At 35.6% G+C, this 15,338-nt stretch overlaps 1 protein-coding gene across 2 annotated transcripts; it reads right to left on the reverse strand.

Annotated features, from left to right (window-relative positions):
- Positions 1 to 6,976: 6,976 nt before the first annotated feature.
- Positions 6,977 to 11,661, reverse strand: LOC132128889 (peptidase inhibitor 16-like). 2 transcript variants are annotated; one of them, XM_059540277.1, is made up of 7 exons: positions 11,525 to 11,661; positions 11,092 to 11,383; positions 8,919 to 9,067; positions 8,710 to 8,785; positions 8,505 to 8,614; positions 8,112 to 8,203; positions 6,977 to 7,998 (listed from the first exon to the last, which is right to left on the reverse strand). In XM_059540277.1, the coding sequence occupies exons 2-7, from the start codon at positions 11,245 to 11,247 to the stop codon at positions 7,802 to 7,804; spliced, it is 780 nt and encodes a 259-aa protein (XP_059396260.1). In that variant the 5' UTR covers positions 11,248 to 11,383; positions 11,525 to 11,661; the 3' UTR covers positions 6,977 to 7,801. The 2 variants fall into 2 exon arrangements, with proteins under 2 accessions (XP_059396260.1, XP_059396259.1); XM_059540276.1 differs by lacking the exon at positions 11,525 to 11,661 and having other exon boundaries at positions 11,092 to 11,440.
- Between the last annotated feature and the right edge of the window lie 3,677 nt (positions 11,662 to 15,338).

Raw genomic sequence — 15,338 nt, forward strand, 5'->3', positions numbered from 1 at the left:
ATAGGGCCTAGCTTACTGAAAAAAAGTTCTTCTTTCAGATGAAAATTTCAACAACTTGATGTCTAGCATTCAATAAAAAAGGTCACCCAAAATACTTGTTTAGAGCAATTGAAAGAATACAGTAACCAATGTAAACTTTAGGGCTTTACGCTAATACAGAGAGTGCTTTTCCAAAAAATAAAAATTAACAGTGGGAGCCAGCAGCCTGTCATGTAGAAAAAAAAATCACCGAATGCTCCACGTGAAACTTTGGCGTTCCGCCCTTTTTCTATCGTGTCTAATGATTTTGGTTAATATGCACGAGGGAGGGAGAGAAAGGGAGAGAGAGAGAGAGAGAGAGAGAGAGAGAGAGAGCAAGACAGCCCTCGTGTAGTTTGAAGACTGTGAGTGCGCGAGCGCGCGTGAAACTTGGGTGTTTCGCCCTTTTTCTATCGTGTTTAATGATTTTGATTAATATGCACGACGGAGAGAGAGAGCAAGAAGCGCTCCTGTTGTTTGAAGACTGTGAGTGCGCGCGCAGCCGGGGCTCTCTCTCGTACGCGCCCTGTCAGGCGCAGCACAGTCATTCTATTCTACATCACTCACCGATCAAATAAGGCTTTGACAGCCGCCAAAAAACAGATCAATGCAGAAAAACCCCTGGATTGGTTATATAACGTTGGACAGAATGTTGATCCGGCCATCGCGTATATTCAGCGCACATAAGGTAAACGTTTTGCAAAAGTTTTTTAGAGAAAAAAAAACAGGTCAACGAATCGATGCGCATATTTTGCTTCGACGTATTTTTTGCGTCGACGTCATCGATGACCTCGACGCGTTGTCCCAGTCCTATGTGGAACAGATTTCAGTTATACGAAAACAGAGTGACCTTTTATCACTTGATTATTATCTTATCTTTGAATGTCCAGCGATCATCTGGAGCTCACTGAACTGGATATTTTTCTTTCTCTTTCTTTTTTTGCGTCAGAGCGATGGGATGCTCCTCAGATGTGTGGGTGTTTGTCAAGCAGGCTTACAGCAGCCATGACAGATGTGTTGGGTTGCATGACGTGGTAAGGCTCTCCGGCCCGGTGGAACTCAATAATCCAGCAGTTTTACGCCGAGGCTTCATCATGATGAGGTCCATCAATCTGAACATCAGGCCTATAGAGACCCGAAGAGATGCCACTGGATCAAACCGTCCCACCTGCCAATAAAGAGTTAAGCCAGCAAACAAACCAGCCAGCCCTGAGATAAACTCACAAACTCTGATTCGAAACCAAACGTTTAGGAAATTTAGGTCACACTTTATTTTAGGGTCCAATTCACACTATTAACTAAGCATTAACTATAACTTTTGCCTCAATTAACTTGTTGCTTATTAATAGTTTATAAGGTAGTTGTTAAGTTTAGGGAATTGGGTAGGATTATGGATGTCATGCATTATATGTACTTTATAAGCACTAATAAACAGCCAATATGTTAAGAATAGACATGCTAATAAGCAACTAGTTATCAGTTTGAACTGGACCCTATACTAAAGTGTTACCAAAATTTAAAATAAGTAAATAAATAAACAAAACAAAATACAAATAATAAACAAATCATCTTAAATTAATCATCTTAAAATATTTAAAATAAACACATGAATGAATACAAAATGAAAATAAGTGAATAATTAAAATAAAGATTTGCATTTAAATAATAAATAATGAAACCATCTTTAATAATCCTTAGAAAATAAAAATAAATGAATAAATTAAAACAAACACAAAAACGAATATATATATATATATATTTTTTAAAATATACAAATAATTTTATGTATATCATTGTAAATAAGTGAATACATAAATGTTTTTAATTTTAAAATGATACACAAGTAAATAATCTTAAATATTTATAAATAGTTAAATAAGCATTCTTAAATAACCTTATATAATTATAAAATATAACAAAATAAATACAAATGCTAACATTTTTATTTATTATATAATAATAACGATGATTATGGTTATTGTTATAGTAATGATTAATTATTATTGGTCATATAAGAAAACAAATTCAGAGTTATATACATAGTTATATAAATATTTTTGTAGGCTATTACTTTCCTGTGCTGTCTGCTATTTACAAAGCACTAAGTATCACGACTGACACTTTTTCCTTAAGAGCCTCTAGAAAGCAGAAGGCACAATATAATAAGTGTGTTAGTTATGTCATGCGTCAGAAAGCCGAGGTGCTTTGATTCACCTGAGTGAACGTCGACAGCATCAGAACTAATTAACACGAAACACGACGAGCAGAAAGTTCAAGTGTTGTTTGGTTTGGTGAATCTGATGGATCTGATCTCGATGCACAGATGAACTGAGAGATGTTGACATTTATTTTGTTCTTTATGTAAATGTTAATCAGCCCTGCTGAAGATTGGAGATTCTGAAGTGTTTTAATCCTATCACGCTTGAATGAATAGAAATTAATCTCTTTTGAGGCCCTTGATTTGATCCGTTTATCGAACAGAAGCTGTATGTACAATGTCTAAAGAATCTAAAATACAATGATATTTTCGTCTGTTTTTGACACTTTTTAATTATGTTTATTTACTAAAAGTTGAAAAATAGGACCTCGAAGTGAATAGACATGTACTAAAAACTACTTTACCACCATTTAATTGTCATTGTGCTCTGAACAAACAAAAGTCACTTATATTGAGTTCATTAAAAACTGTTTTATTAAGTTACACTGCCATCTAGTTATGTGTGTTTTAAACAGCTAATCTGTGAATTATTGATGGAGATGATCAATAATATGTGACCATGGATCACAAAACCAATCTTAAGTGTAGTTTTTTTTTTGGTAGGATCAGACAATATTCGGTTGAGATACAATATTTGAAAATCTAGAATCTGAAGTTGCAAAAAAATGTAAATACTGAGAAAATTGCCTTTAAAGTTGTTCAAATGAAGTTTTTAGCAATGCATATTACTAATCCAAAATTAGGTTTTGATATATTTATGGTAGGAAATGTACAAAATATCTTCATGGAACATGATCTTTACTTAATATCCTAATGATTTTTTGGCATAAAAGAAAAATCAATAATTTGACCCATACCATGTATTTTTGGTTATTGCTACAAATATACCCCAGAGAGACTTAAGACTGCTTTTGTGCTCCAGTGACATATATTAGCAATCTTCCATCCTAAGTACTATGTACATAGAAGTTCTCACAGCAAAAATAAGGACAACAGTTCACATTTAACCATATGTTCAAGAAAATTTTTATTATCCTAATGCATGAATCAAAAAAAAAAAAAAAAAAATCTGGTTCCAGTTCATCCAGGTGTTTCCATTCCAATTTGTACCATCACGTTTCTATGAAGATTTTGGATTTTAACACAATATAAATAACATTTAGCCTGCATACAAACCTACAATACATAATACTTAAAATTGTTAATAACAACAAACTCTATACTGTAAATGTATAAAAGGCATGATTGTCATGCAAAAGAATTACAGGTCCTTCTCAAAAAATTAGCATATTGTGATAAAGTTCATTATTTTCCATAATGTAATGATAAAAATTAAACTTTCATATATTTTAGATTCATTGCACACCAACTGAAATATTTCAGGTCTTTTATTGTTTTAATACTGATGATTTTGGCATACAGCTCATGGAAACCCAAAATTCCTATCTCAAAAAATTTGCATATCATGAAAAGGTTCTCTAAACGAGCTATTAACCTAATCATCTGAATCAACTAATTAACTCTAAACACCTGCAAAAGATTCTTGAGGCTTTTAAAAACTCCCAGCCTGGTTCATTACTCAAAACCGCAATCATGGTTAAGACTGCCGACCTGACTGCTGTCCAGAAGGCCATCATTGACACCCTCAAGCGAGAGGGTAAGACACAGAAAGAAATTTCTGAACGAACAGGCTGTTCCCAGAGTGCTGTATCAAGGCACCTCAGTGGGAAGTCTGTGGGAAGGAAAAAGTGTGGCAAAAAACGCTGCACAACGAGAAGAGGTGACCGGACCCTGAGGAAGATTGTGGAGAAGGACCGATTCCAGACCTTGGGGGACCTGCGGAAGCAGTGGACTGAGTCAGGAGTAGAAACATCCAGAGCCACCGTGCACAGGCGTGTGCAGGAAATGGGCTACAGGTGCCGCATTCCCCAGGTCAAGCCACTTTTGAACCAGAAACAGCGGCAGAAGCGCCTGACCTGGGCTACAGAGAAGCAGCACTGGACTTTTGGACAAATTTTGCATGTCATTCGGAAATCAAGGTGCCAGAGTCTGGAGGAAGACTGGGGAGAAGGAAATGCCAAAATACCTGAAGTCCAGTGTCAAGTACCCACAGTCAGTGATGGTCTGGGGTGCCAGCTGCTGGTGTTGGTCCACTGTGTTTTATCAAGGGCAGGGTCAATGCAGCTAGCTATCAGGAGATTTTGGAGCACTTCATGCTTCCATCTGCTGAAAAGCTTTATGGAGATGAAGATTTCGTTTTCTTTTATTGGTCGGATGAAATATGCTAATTTTTTGAGACAGGCATTTTGGGTTTTCATGAGCTGTATGCCAAAATCATCAGTATTAAAACAATAAAAGACCTGAAAAATTTCAGTTGGTGTGCAATGAATCTAAAATATATGAAAGTTTAATTTTTATCATTACATTATGGAAAATAATGAACTTTATCACAATATGCTAATTTTTTGAGAAATATATGTGTATATATGTATGTATGTACTGTATGTATAAAGCTGTAATAGGGGAAAAGATTAATTCAATGAAAACCATCCAGGTTTTCACTTCAGTATGACTTGTTGAATAGCATATATAATTTCCATCCATTTGGATTACAGTTTTAACAATCTAATAGACTATATGTGATGCATATTTGTCAGTCACACATGAAACGTAAGAAAAATATAAGACTTTTGCACTGGAAAATCATGACATAGTTCATAATTAACGGTTTGCAACTATTTTTTTTTCAATGCATTTATTCAAATTGCCTAAAATCTGCATAAATCTGTTTCTTGTGAAAACAATTATACGTTTTAAATATTTAATTTTTCAGTTAAAAAGTATGAACATGGTTAAGGGTTGGCTATAGCTGTGGAACAAGCAATATTCAGTTACTTAAAATAAGAATAAAACAAATTGAATTTATTGAGCATAAATATATAAACCTGGTTATTGTGTAATGAAATGTAGTTTAAGTTAAAACTAATCCAAATGCAAATTTAATACAATCAACATTCTATACGCAATTCAGAAAATTAAAACTTACAGTTTTTGCCCGTTGCTTGAACACATTTTGCAAAACTTCGCTCATTGTGCCAAAACTCTGCACAAAAGTAAACATGACACGACACTGGGAAATATACCATTCACATCTGTATCAAATTGAAACTCTAATATTAAAACCTAACATTCCTTTGTCAAAATGTAACTCTGATGACAAAATGACACATACTTGCATCATATGCATACACTTTCAGATCAGGGGGTACACACTAGTCTACTTTATATAAAACACTGCAGTCTTTGATTTTCACTGTTCATTCAGAAGGCATATTTTCAGGAGGCACTTTTTCAAACAACCAAAAAAGCAAATAGGCCTACTCAATATTGTACATTGTAGCACTGTACATTGCAGTAACATGAATTCAGATAAAGCAAAAAAAATAATATAATATAAAAAACACTATACTGTAAACACAGAAAATCATGGCAATTGTGCATTCGTGGGCTCATGGATCCCGTCGTCTGTTGGCCTCATCGACATCGCAAGCAATGTCTTCTCCCGCTAGCACAGGGGAAAATATCCCCTTGCATGTCGAAACCATCCATGGATTGTTGTCACCTGAATGTCGTCACAGGTCTGTTCCATTGCCTGCAGAAGAGACATGCGGGCGTGTGGGTGGACTCTCTGCCCAGCTTCCCTCACAGTCAGGCCATGGTTGATGACATGGTCCACCAAAGTTGCTCTTATATCATCAGAAATAGGGATCCGTGCATGGCCTCTTCGTCCTCCTCCTCCTCCTCTTCCCCTTCCTCCTCTTCCCCTTCCTCCTCTTCCTCTTCCTCTTGCTCTCCCTCCATCCATGCTTGCAAAGTTCTTGAAATGGCTAAACTGAGGGCTTTTTGTAGCTGGCTGATTGGTGTTCAGTTTTGCAAGTAAGTGCTTTCAGTTGTGTATTTGAGTGGTAGCAATTACCCGATGAGTATGGTATTTTGGATACATGTGTTTTCCTAAAAGGCACTCTGAGATTTCATTTTTGAACGAAGTGTCTTATGTATGAAATAGAGTGTAGTATGCAGGACCAAGTTTGTTGCATAAAGGAGTAAGTGTGTTGCAGAATTGCAACTAGAGTGCAAAGCAGCACTTTTGTTTAAGGTATGGGTACATGTGTTTGAGGTATGGTAACAAAAGCTTCAAGTTGTGTTACTTTAGTCTAAGCATGGGTCTATAGTGTTCAAGCAAGGGGCAAAAACTGTAAATCAAAAAACTTTTTTTGTGTGTGTTTTCTTCCATGTTTTGTAATGGATAATAATGCCACTGCAGCTCTGATTCAAGTCTTCGGTCATAAAGAGACAAAAGTTTTATAAAAGACATGCATTGCATTGCAGAGTCTGTCATACAGTACATCACTAGAAGACACACAAATCCTATCGATGTCAGCCAGGAGCAATATCACTCAAGATATAAGAGGTTTTTTACACTCATTAGGCCTAATCCACAAAAAACCTGTTCATTTATCTCCATTCAGACGTCAAAGAAATGTCAGAAATTAGGGCTCATGGGTAAAAGCGCTTCTGAAGGTGTCAGAAATGCCCCAGATATGTATTAGAATTGTTTTTATCTTTTATCGAAGTGAAACATGTATTTGTAAGAAACAAATCCATCAAGACGTTTTTAACTCACTTCTGGCCAAACTATGAGTCTATAATCCTTAATCTTCATATTCGTTTAGAACTGTTTTTGTTTGTAAATGGTGCTTGATCTGTACATATTTCTATCCTGATTGAGACAAGATGACTGGAGAAATCAGTGTTATAGATTATGGACTCATATTTTAGATGGAAACACTGGTTTGAAGTTAAAAATGTTTGTTTCTTCCACACAGCTTTTCACTTCACAAGACATTTACTGATGGACTGGAGTGCTGTGGATTGTTGTGATGTATTTATCAGCTGACTCTCATTCTGACGGCACCCATTCACTGCAGAGCATCACTGCAAGGGATGCAATGCTACAATTCTCTGATGAAGAAACTAACTCATCTACATTTTGGATAGACTTGAATACATTTCAGCAAATTTTAATTTTGGGGTAAACTGTTCTAGATCTAATGTGTCTGTGTTTGCGCAAATCATTTGTTAACCAGCTTCACTTACAGAAGAAGTGAGTATAAGGTTTTTTAATTAATCTTTGCAAATTGCCTTTCCTAATAATGTGCTAATTAGCAAGTTTCACGATGAATGCGGCTAAAGTAAACAGTCCCTCAGAGAAAGGTTCGGAAGAAATGGGCGGAGTCAGCAGAGCTCATTAACATTTAAAGGAAAATGCCACAAATGGTCATGCTCTGAAAATAGCTGTTTTTGAAAGGGTAGGGAAAAAAGGCTGTTATTTTACACTACCATTGAGAAATTTTAACGAAACTATATTACAGACCTTCTATATTACAGAAGGTCTTTAATTAAGACCTAAAAGTATCATATCAACTTGTGTAAAATGGGCATCCATTGACAACTTTAAAGAAATATTTTTTCGTTGTGTCTCATTAGATTTTGATCAGATTTCCCTCACAAAACAAGCAGCCAGACAAGCGTCAGCAGAGGCGCTGAGATGCTGTCCATCTTGGATCCATGGTTTGGTTTACTTTCCATGCCTGTCACAATTTTACCCTGGTTGTGTGTGGGTTCTTCAGGAACCACAGCGGGATCCGTCGTCATTTGTGGATGCTCAGGTGAGACAGTAGGATCTTTGGTGTCATCTGCCACTGCAAGGAGAGAGAGTTTTGAGAGTGTGTGCAACAATAGTTTAGTTTTATGTGACCCTTTTATTTCATGTTGACTTTAAAAATTGATTTGGTTAATAAAGTCTTCACATTACCGCACATGTTGCCCTCACACACTGGTAGAGTATCTGTACACCTTGAGCATGGCACTCCAGACTCGTAGGGGTTTTGTGTCTTAATATTTCCTCTATAATGAAGGAAAAACAAAGGGTGGATTTGAGAGATGGTTTTTATAAATGGATTTACTTTGAAACAATCAGTCAGTATCAATCATGCTATAACAACCCCGAGAATTAAAAGCAGCAGACGAGCATGTGCTTGGAATAAACACATGATATCATCCGCTGATGTAGACGCTAATATAGTAATCTTTACAGTTATTGTTCTTGGTGTGAACAGACCTTGTTCAGGTCATGTTATAAAGTGTTTAAGAGTGCATTCTAGAACACTAAGGTCATGTTCAGTCTGGATTATTCAAACACACTTACGAAGGGTAATAATTACACACGAAAAGGGTGACTTTCTCATGACCCAGATGCTCAGTTGTGTCACAGGATTGTGCAGCACAGCCAATTCTACTGCTGTTTGCCCAGACCATCTGGAACAACAACAACAGAGAAATGCATCATCATATCTGCATATCGAGAGTGTGAAAATCCAATCAAACACACAATGGACAGAAACAGTGTTCACCTGAATGTAATTGGCACAAATCCTCTCTTCATCACAGTTTTTGGTTTCAAAGTTATAATCCTCATGCTCTCCAAACCTGTATGTGCAAAGAAACGAGTTGCAAATCTGTTTATAGATAATATTTCTACATGTCACAGATCATCAGTATTTGTTATTTTAGTCATTGTTCATTCATTCTTATTTATGTGTCGTTAGGATATTTGTCGTACCATTCCATCATTGCTTTGATTGCATTAAATGGTTCAGAGCCTGAAAAGATATTTTCACCCATTCTGAGTTCCTTTAGTAGAGGGTTGTGATCCACGATACAATTTGCCGTATGATTTTCTGCCACCAGACGCAGTGTCTCGTCCCACACCTAAAACGACAGAAACAGTTTGTTGCTATTTGACCTCAAGGTTTATCTATTTATTTATTGGACAGCTGAACAATATACTGTATTTATTCGACTTTGAAATAAATTGTTTAAAACATATTTTGTGTAGGTCAGTCATTGCTGAGTTGAACCTTGCATGCACCCAAATAAACAAATAAATGATTATTGGACTATGTTTTACAAACAAACAAACAAAGATTTTCTAATTTCTAATAAATTTATATAAATTAATTTTGAAGTTTACTGACTATTTTTGAGAGACAATTGTTTTAAAACCAAGTTTTATTTTTCAATTCTGAATTATTATAATTGTAATTGTTATAAATGTCAAATTATAATTGACATAAATAACAGTTTACATCAATATACACTATTTTACATAAAAAATGCATACAACTTTTAGAGCATTAAGATGTAATTCAAACAAAAAGATATGCTCTTTTTACCATAATGCACAAAAAATCAATCATTCAATCAATTTATCAATATAAATAACAAGCATTGAGTTTAGTTTTTCTATTCATATTTAAATTTGCATTAAAATGTAATGCAAACTGTAATGTTCTCAGTATCATAATGTTGTAAATAATACTTTTAATAGTAAAGTATTTATAAAGTACTGTTTGTTGTACTACCTTTTATTTATGATGGCATAAACAAACAAACAAACAAACAAAATAAATATGTAAGCAAGCGAGCAAGCTTTGTTTTCTTTATGCAAAATATTTTTTTTTCTTCTTAGTGTGCATTGAAATATGATCCAGACATGTGGTTTGTGTAATCCACCCCATTGTAGAGTATAAATGCAAGTAAACATAACATGAATCTTCCCTTAGTTGTGCTCTGAATTTCACCCACAATACAAATATCAGACCGTAAGACAGGATGACCACATGGGGCTTTATTAAAACACTCACACACAGCGTTCCTGCGGTTTCATGTAACATACACATTCCACAGCATGTCTCACACACACACATTGCGCAACACACACCCCCACACACACCATCCAGTCAAAATCAAACCACTTCTTGGTTTCTGTTTGAAAAGTCCCTCTTTATCAGAAAAAGAATCTGATCTCATGATTGTTTCTCATGCATTATAATACCAGCCTTGTGTTGCTGTGATTATTGCATTCACATGATAAGTTGAGGTCTGTTTCACACGGCAACAATGCTTAAAGGGACAGTTCACCCAAAAATGAAAACTATTATCATGTACTCACTCTCAGGTTTCTTTAAACCTGTATAAATGTCTTTAAAGATGTTTTGAAGAATGTAACTAGTTTCTGGTCCTGATTGACTTCCAGCTTTTTTTTTCTTTTTCTTCATACTATTGAAGTCAATGGCTTACAGCAAGTGTTTGGTTACCAACATTCTTCAAACTCAGCAGAAGAAAGAAGGCGTGGTACAAATTAAGAGTAAGTAAGTGATGGTAAAATTGTCCTTTTTGGGTGAACTAGATGGTGAGCGATTTATTACATATTTCATTTGACATTAGTTTTTATTTAGTAAACTATAATCATGATAACAGTATTAGATAATCTTGTTTTTTTTTTTTAGGTAATTGTGCCCATGAACATGCATGTTGACTCAATTATCATAGATATTAATGTGCTAATTATTGTTTACAGCAGTAATGAGACAGTGAAGGATGTAATTACAGTGAAATTCCAATAGTACTGTATAAAAAATAAACATTTAAAAATGAAAAAATCATATAATTTCTAGATCTAAATGCTTTTTAAATCGGTGAGGTTTCACCTTAAAGAAAAATGTTTGAATTTGGAAGAACATCCAGTGCTGTCAAGCTCCATAATAGACACAAAAGCTCAAAGATTCAGCAAGGTTCATTTCTTTTTAAGTTCCAGAAGAAAATTTTACTGGTTTGGACTGACATGAGTGTCCTTGAATAATGACAACATTTGCATTTTTGTACGTATTTTACGTCTTAATCAGTAGCTTGTATACCAAAGCTGATTGTGTAGCATCAGGTGCATCTCTTACCACTTTCTGCATGAAGGCGGCACTGGGCTGAACCTTAGAGCGAAACTCATTGTGCATGTCCACGATAGTTGATTTCTCCTGCTCGGTCAGGTGACCGGCTGCTAAACTCAGAATGACCCAGAGCCCTGTGCTCTGGAGGGCCACGTTCCAGTACATGCTGCCTCTCCTCCCTGAGGAGCCTAAACAAGCCGTCGACGGTCAGATAAAACCTCTTCTCTGGCTGCTCTCGGGTCTGTTAGGTCTGTTGCTGTCCTTAATGTCTTCAGAGCAGGTAAAAGTGTCTCTCTCTGGGCTGTTAGTGTGTGGAAGAGGGAGAGAAAGTTATTATGGGACCCTCTCAGCACTCCCTCCCTTTTCGATCCCAGATTTGAGCCGCCCATGGTCATATTACACATGCACACATAACCTTACTCACACTGCTCGGCTCCCTTACCTCATCAGAAAGCTTCACATGACTCATTTCCAACCACCATAAAGTCCTACAAGGAGTGCTGTAAAACTCCAAAGATTTGAGATATGAATGTTTTAGTCACACAACATGTCGAAACCGTTTTGTTTGAGGAATGCCTGAGATAGCAGAAATTTGATTTTGATTTGGCCTGCCCACATTTTCCAGATCCTGATTTCATTTCCTCAGTACCAGGCTGGGCTCTCTCCAGCATGGATTCACCCTTATATTCAGCCCCTGCGCCCTACAGAGGGTCCCTCCCTGCCACGGCTTACACAAAACCAGCTCTCGTTTACTGTAAGTGACGCCAGTGGAATTCTTTGCCACCTTTATAACTGAGATGCTAACAGAGAGGATTATTAGGTCTGATTCATTAAAAAATTATGAAAAGTTATTAGCTGTTCTCATTGCCCTACAACTTTTCCTGAAAAAAAAAATAGCCTGTTACTTTTCATGTGCAAAAATCATTGTATCAGTGCTAGAGTCCTACTGGCTGGTTGCTGGGGAGTAGCAAGGGTGTTACCATGGTGTATTGGGTGGTTGCCAGGAAGTTGCTATGTTGTTGCTCAGGTGTTGCTACAGTAGGTGTTTGCTGGAGAGTTGTGGGTGGTTGCTAGGGAGTTGCTATGTTGTTGCTCAGGTGTTGATACAGTAGGTGGTTGCTGGAGTGTTTGTGGGTGGTTGCTAGGGAGTTGCTATGTTGTTGCTCAGGTGCTGATACAGTAGGTGGTTGCTGGAGTGTTGTGGGTGGTTGCTAGGGAGTTGCTATGTTGTTGCTCAGGTGTTGATACAGTAGGTGGTTGCTGGAGTGTTTGTGGGTGGTTGCTAGGGAGTTGCTATGTTGTTGCTCAGGTGCTGATACAGTAGGTGGTTGCTGGAGTGTTGTGGGTGGTTGCTAGGGAGTTGCTATGTTGTTGCTCAGGTGTTGATACAGTAGGTGGTTGCTGGAGTGTTGTGGGTGGTTGCTAGGGAGTTGATATGTTGTTGCTCAGGTGTTGATACAGTAGGTGTTTGCTGGAGTGTTGTGGGTGGTTGCTATGGAGTTGCTATGTGGTTACTAGGGTGTTCTGGATGATTGCTAGGGGGCCGTTACTGTGTTCTGGTGTGTTGCTACAGTAGAGGGTTGCTAGGATGATCTGGGTGGTTACTATTAGACTTCTGCTATGTCCTGTGGTATTGAGTCCTGTGGGCAGTTGCTAGGTGTTTGCCAGGGCATTTTAGGTGGTTTTTAGGGTGTTGCTATGGTGTTCTGGGTGGTTGCCAGGGAGTTTCTATGGGGTTGGTTGATAATGTGTTCTCTGGGATTGCTATGCCATGACCACCAAACAGCGAGAGGCCCCATCTCTTCCTTCCCAAGGGTGAGAAAGCCAGCATCTTATAAGCAGCATGGTTAATCAATCAATTCTCCACACCTGAGTCACAGCACTCTTGCTAGGGAGTTTGAAGTGATTGCTGAGGTGATGCTAGGGTGGTTTTCTGGCAGTTCCTATGTTGTCACTAGGTGGCACTTAAGTGTCAACAACAAACCCTGCAAATTAAGAAAACCTTTGGTGATAATATCCTTACAATTATAGGGATCTTTTATTGTTCTTTGAGTGACTGGCATCTACATGTCAGGGAACTAATTTTCACATTCCTGTCAGTGTGATTAAATAACGAGTTCTATGTTAATGAGCTGATTGACTGTGTCTTTATCAGTTAGTAATGTTGGTTGTAATTCATTTGCATGTGGCTCTCCAGTGATCCATTCATGTGAGTTGTACTATAAAGCTGGTTTTGAAAGTGAAGGTTTGATCATCTTGTTGTTAAACTGGTTTAGTGTCTCTCTGCTGTAGGCTGTTGTTCTAGGCGTGGACTTTCGTTCTTAAGACTGTGATTTACGGCAGCCAGATGTACAGGCATAGCAACATCAGAGTCCAAACACCAAAACACTGCACATGTGTGCGGCCCACGTCCAATGACGTGTTCCAACATTGTTAAAAAAGTGCACAAAATACCTTTTTTTTCATTTGTTTGAGTTCCGAACCTGTTTTGTATTTTAAAATAATTTAACTCGTCATTATGCTTTTGTTTTTTGTTCATTCTAAATGACAAATGATGGGTTATGTAGAAATAAGAATGATGTGATGTGGATTTGTGGTTGAAGATCTGAGTTTTCTGAGTTTGCCTATGTTTTCAGTCTGGTGACAACACATTCTCATATATATACATATATCTATATCTATATCTATATATACATTTGATATATGCTCATGTACACATCAAATATATTATGTACTCATATTATGGCATATTCAATGATGGGTGATTCTTTCAATGGACAAAGATGCTTAGAGATGAGAAAACAATTACAGTTCATCTAAGGAAAACCCCATCTCTGCAGTGTTCCCCAATGTATATAACTTTTCCTGTGATTGCTTATCCATTTAGGTTTCCCAGTCTCAAGTGGATCTTTATTTTAACTTAATAAGATATACTCTGTCATGTGTTGAATGGATTTCATGTTCAAAGTAGTCTCATAGTAGTGTCTTTTGATTAATAATTTTAAATTATATATTATGTTTTAATTTACATTTAATATTCAGTATTTATATATATATATGTGTGTGTGTGTGTGTGTGTGTGTGTGTGTGTGTTTGTGTGTGTGTATAATGTTATTATTGTAAATTAATTAATTAATTAATTAATTAATTATATATATATATATATATATATATATATATATATATATATATATATATATATATATAATTTTTGATAATAAATACATAATACTAATAGTTTATATAAACATTAAATAAATAGATTTATTCATTCATTCATTTTGATTTTAAAATAAAGATACAATCTATTCACATACCTAAAATTAATTTAATTTTTTTTCCTAATCATATAGGAAAGCAAAAAGTGCAATATCCTTTGTCCAAAATAGTCCAGTGTTTTATTTAAAATTATATAAAATACTGTTTCTAGAATTTCTAGAAGCCTTTTAAATAATATTATAATATTTAAAAGTGTAATATTTCAAATATTCAATATTTATATTTTAAATTATAGTCCTGTTAAATTGTTAAAAAAAATGTTAGTGCACCACAAAAACTTAATGAGGATTTTGGTCTACATTTCCAGTTTTCAATAGCTTACATTTGTTTAACACAAAAATGCATTTAGTTGAGAAACAATCCTTCAATATATATTAAGACATTAATTCAGGTGTATTTAGCCCTATTTCTTATCTAAAACTGCAGGTAAAAAAAGAAAAAAGGTAAAAACCAGTGATAAAAAAAACATCATATTCAATATACATTTTTTTTTAGTAAATCATTGCTTAATATCATTTGAAATATGATTAAAATAATAAAATAAATGAAATAGTTATAAAATATTTATAATTATATTCCAGGTGTAATTTGTATAATTAATATTTTTTAATGATTAATATTTTTGAATTATAAGCCTATACTTTGAATATTTTTTTACGTTTAGGTAAAACAAGGTAAACAAAGGTAACAAAAAAATATATCAACAAATCAATCAATCAAAAATTAATCAATCAATCAACATAGTATTAGGCCGATGATCTTCAATAGATATTTCTAATAGAATATTTTTAAAGAATGATTTGCTGAGATATTCTTCATGCTAGCTGCTTTCAATTTTGTTCTTTCATTTCTTCTCCTCTAGATGTCCCTATTAAGCTCATGGACTAAAGGAGCAGGACTTTCTCGTCACAGCTTATTTCTCAGAGCTTTACTTTTGTTTGCTTTTGCTTATAGGGAAATTGCAAAATATCAGACAT

This window comes from Carassius carassius, chromosome 46 (genome assembly GCF_963082965.1).
Source record: "Carassius carassius chromosome 46, fCarCar2.1, whole genome shotgun sequence".
NCBI classification, from domain to species: Eukaryota; Metazoa; Chordata; class Actinopteri; order Cypriniformes; family Cyprinidae; genus Carassius; species Carassius carassius.

Bases quoted from the DNA above. Each gene is read 5' to 3' on its own strand.
- LOC132128889 (XM_059540277.1), bottom strand. From the start codon at position 11,247: ATGTACTGGAACGTGGCCCTCCAGAGCACAGGGCTCTGGGTCATTCTG. The intron at 9,068-11,091 runs GTAAGAGATGCA...CTGTCGTTTTAG, and splicing joins CCGCCTTCATGCAGAAAGTG to GTGTGGGACGAGACACTGCG. The intron at 8,615-8,709 runs GTGAACACTGTT...TTGTTGTTCCAG, and splicing joins TTTGTGCCAATTACATTCAG to ATGGTCTGGGCAAACAGCAG.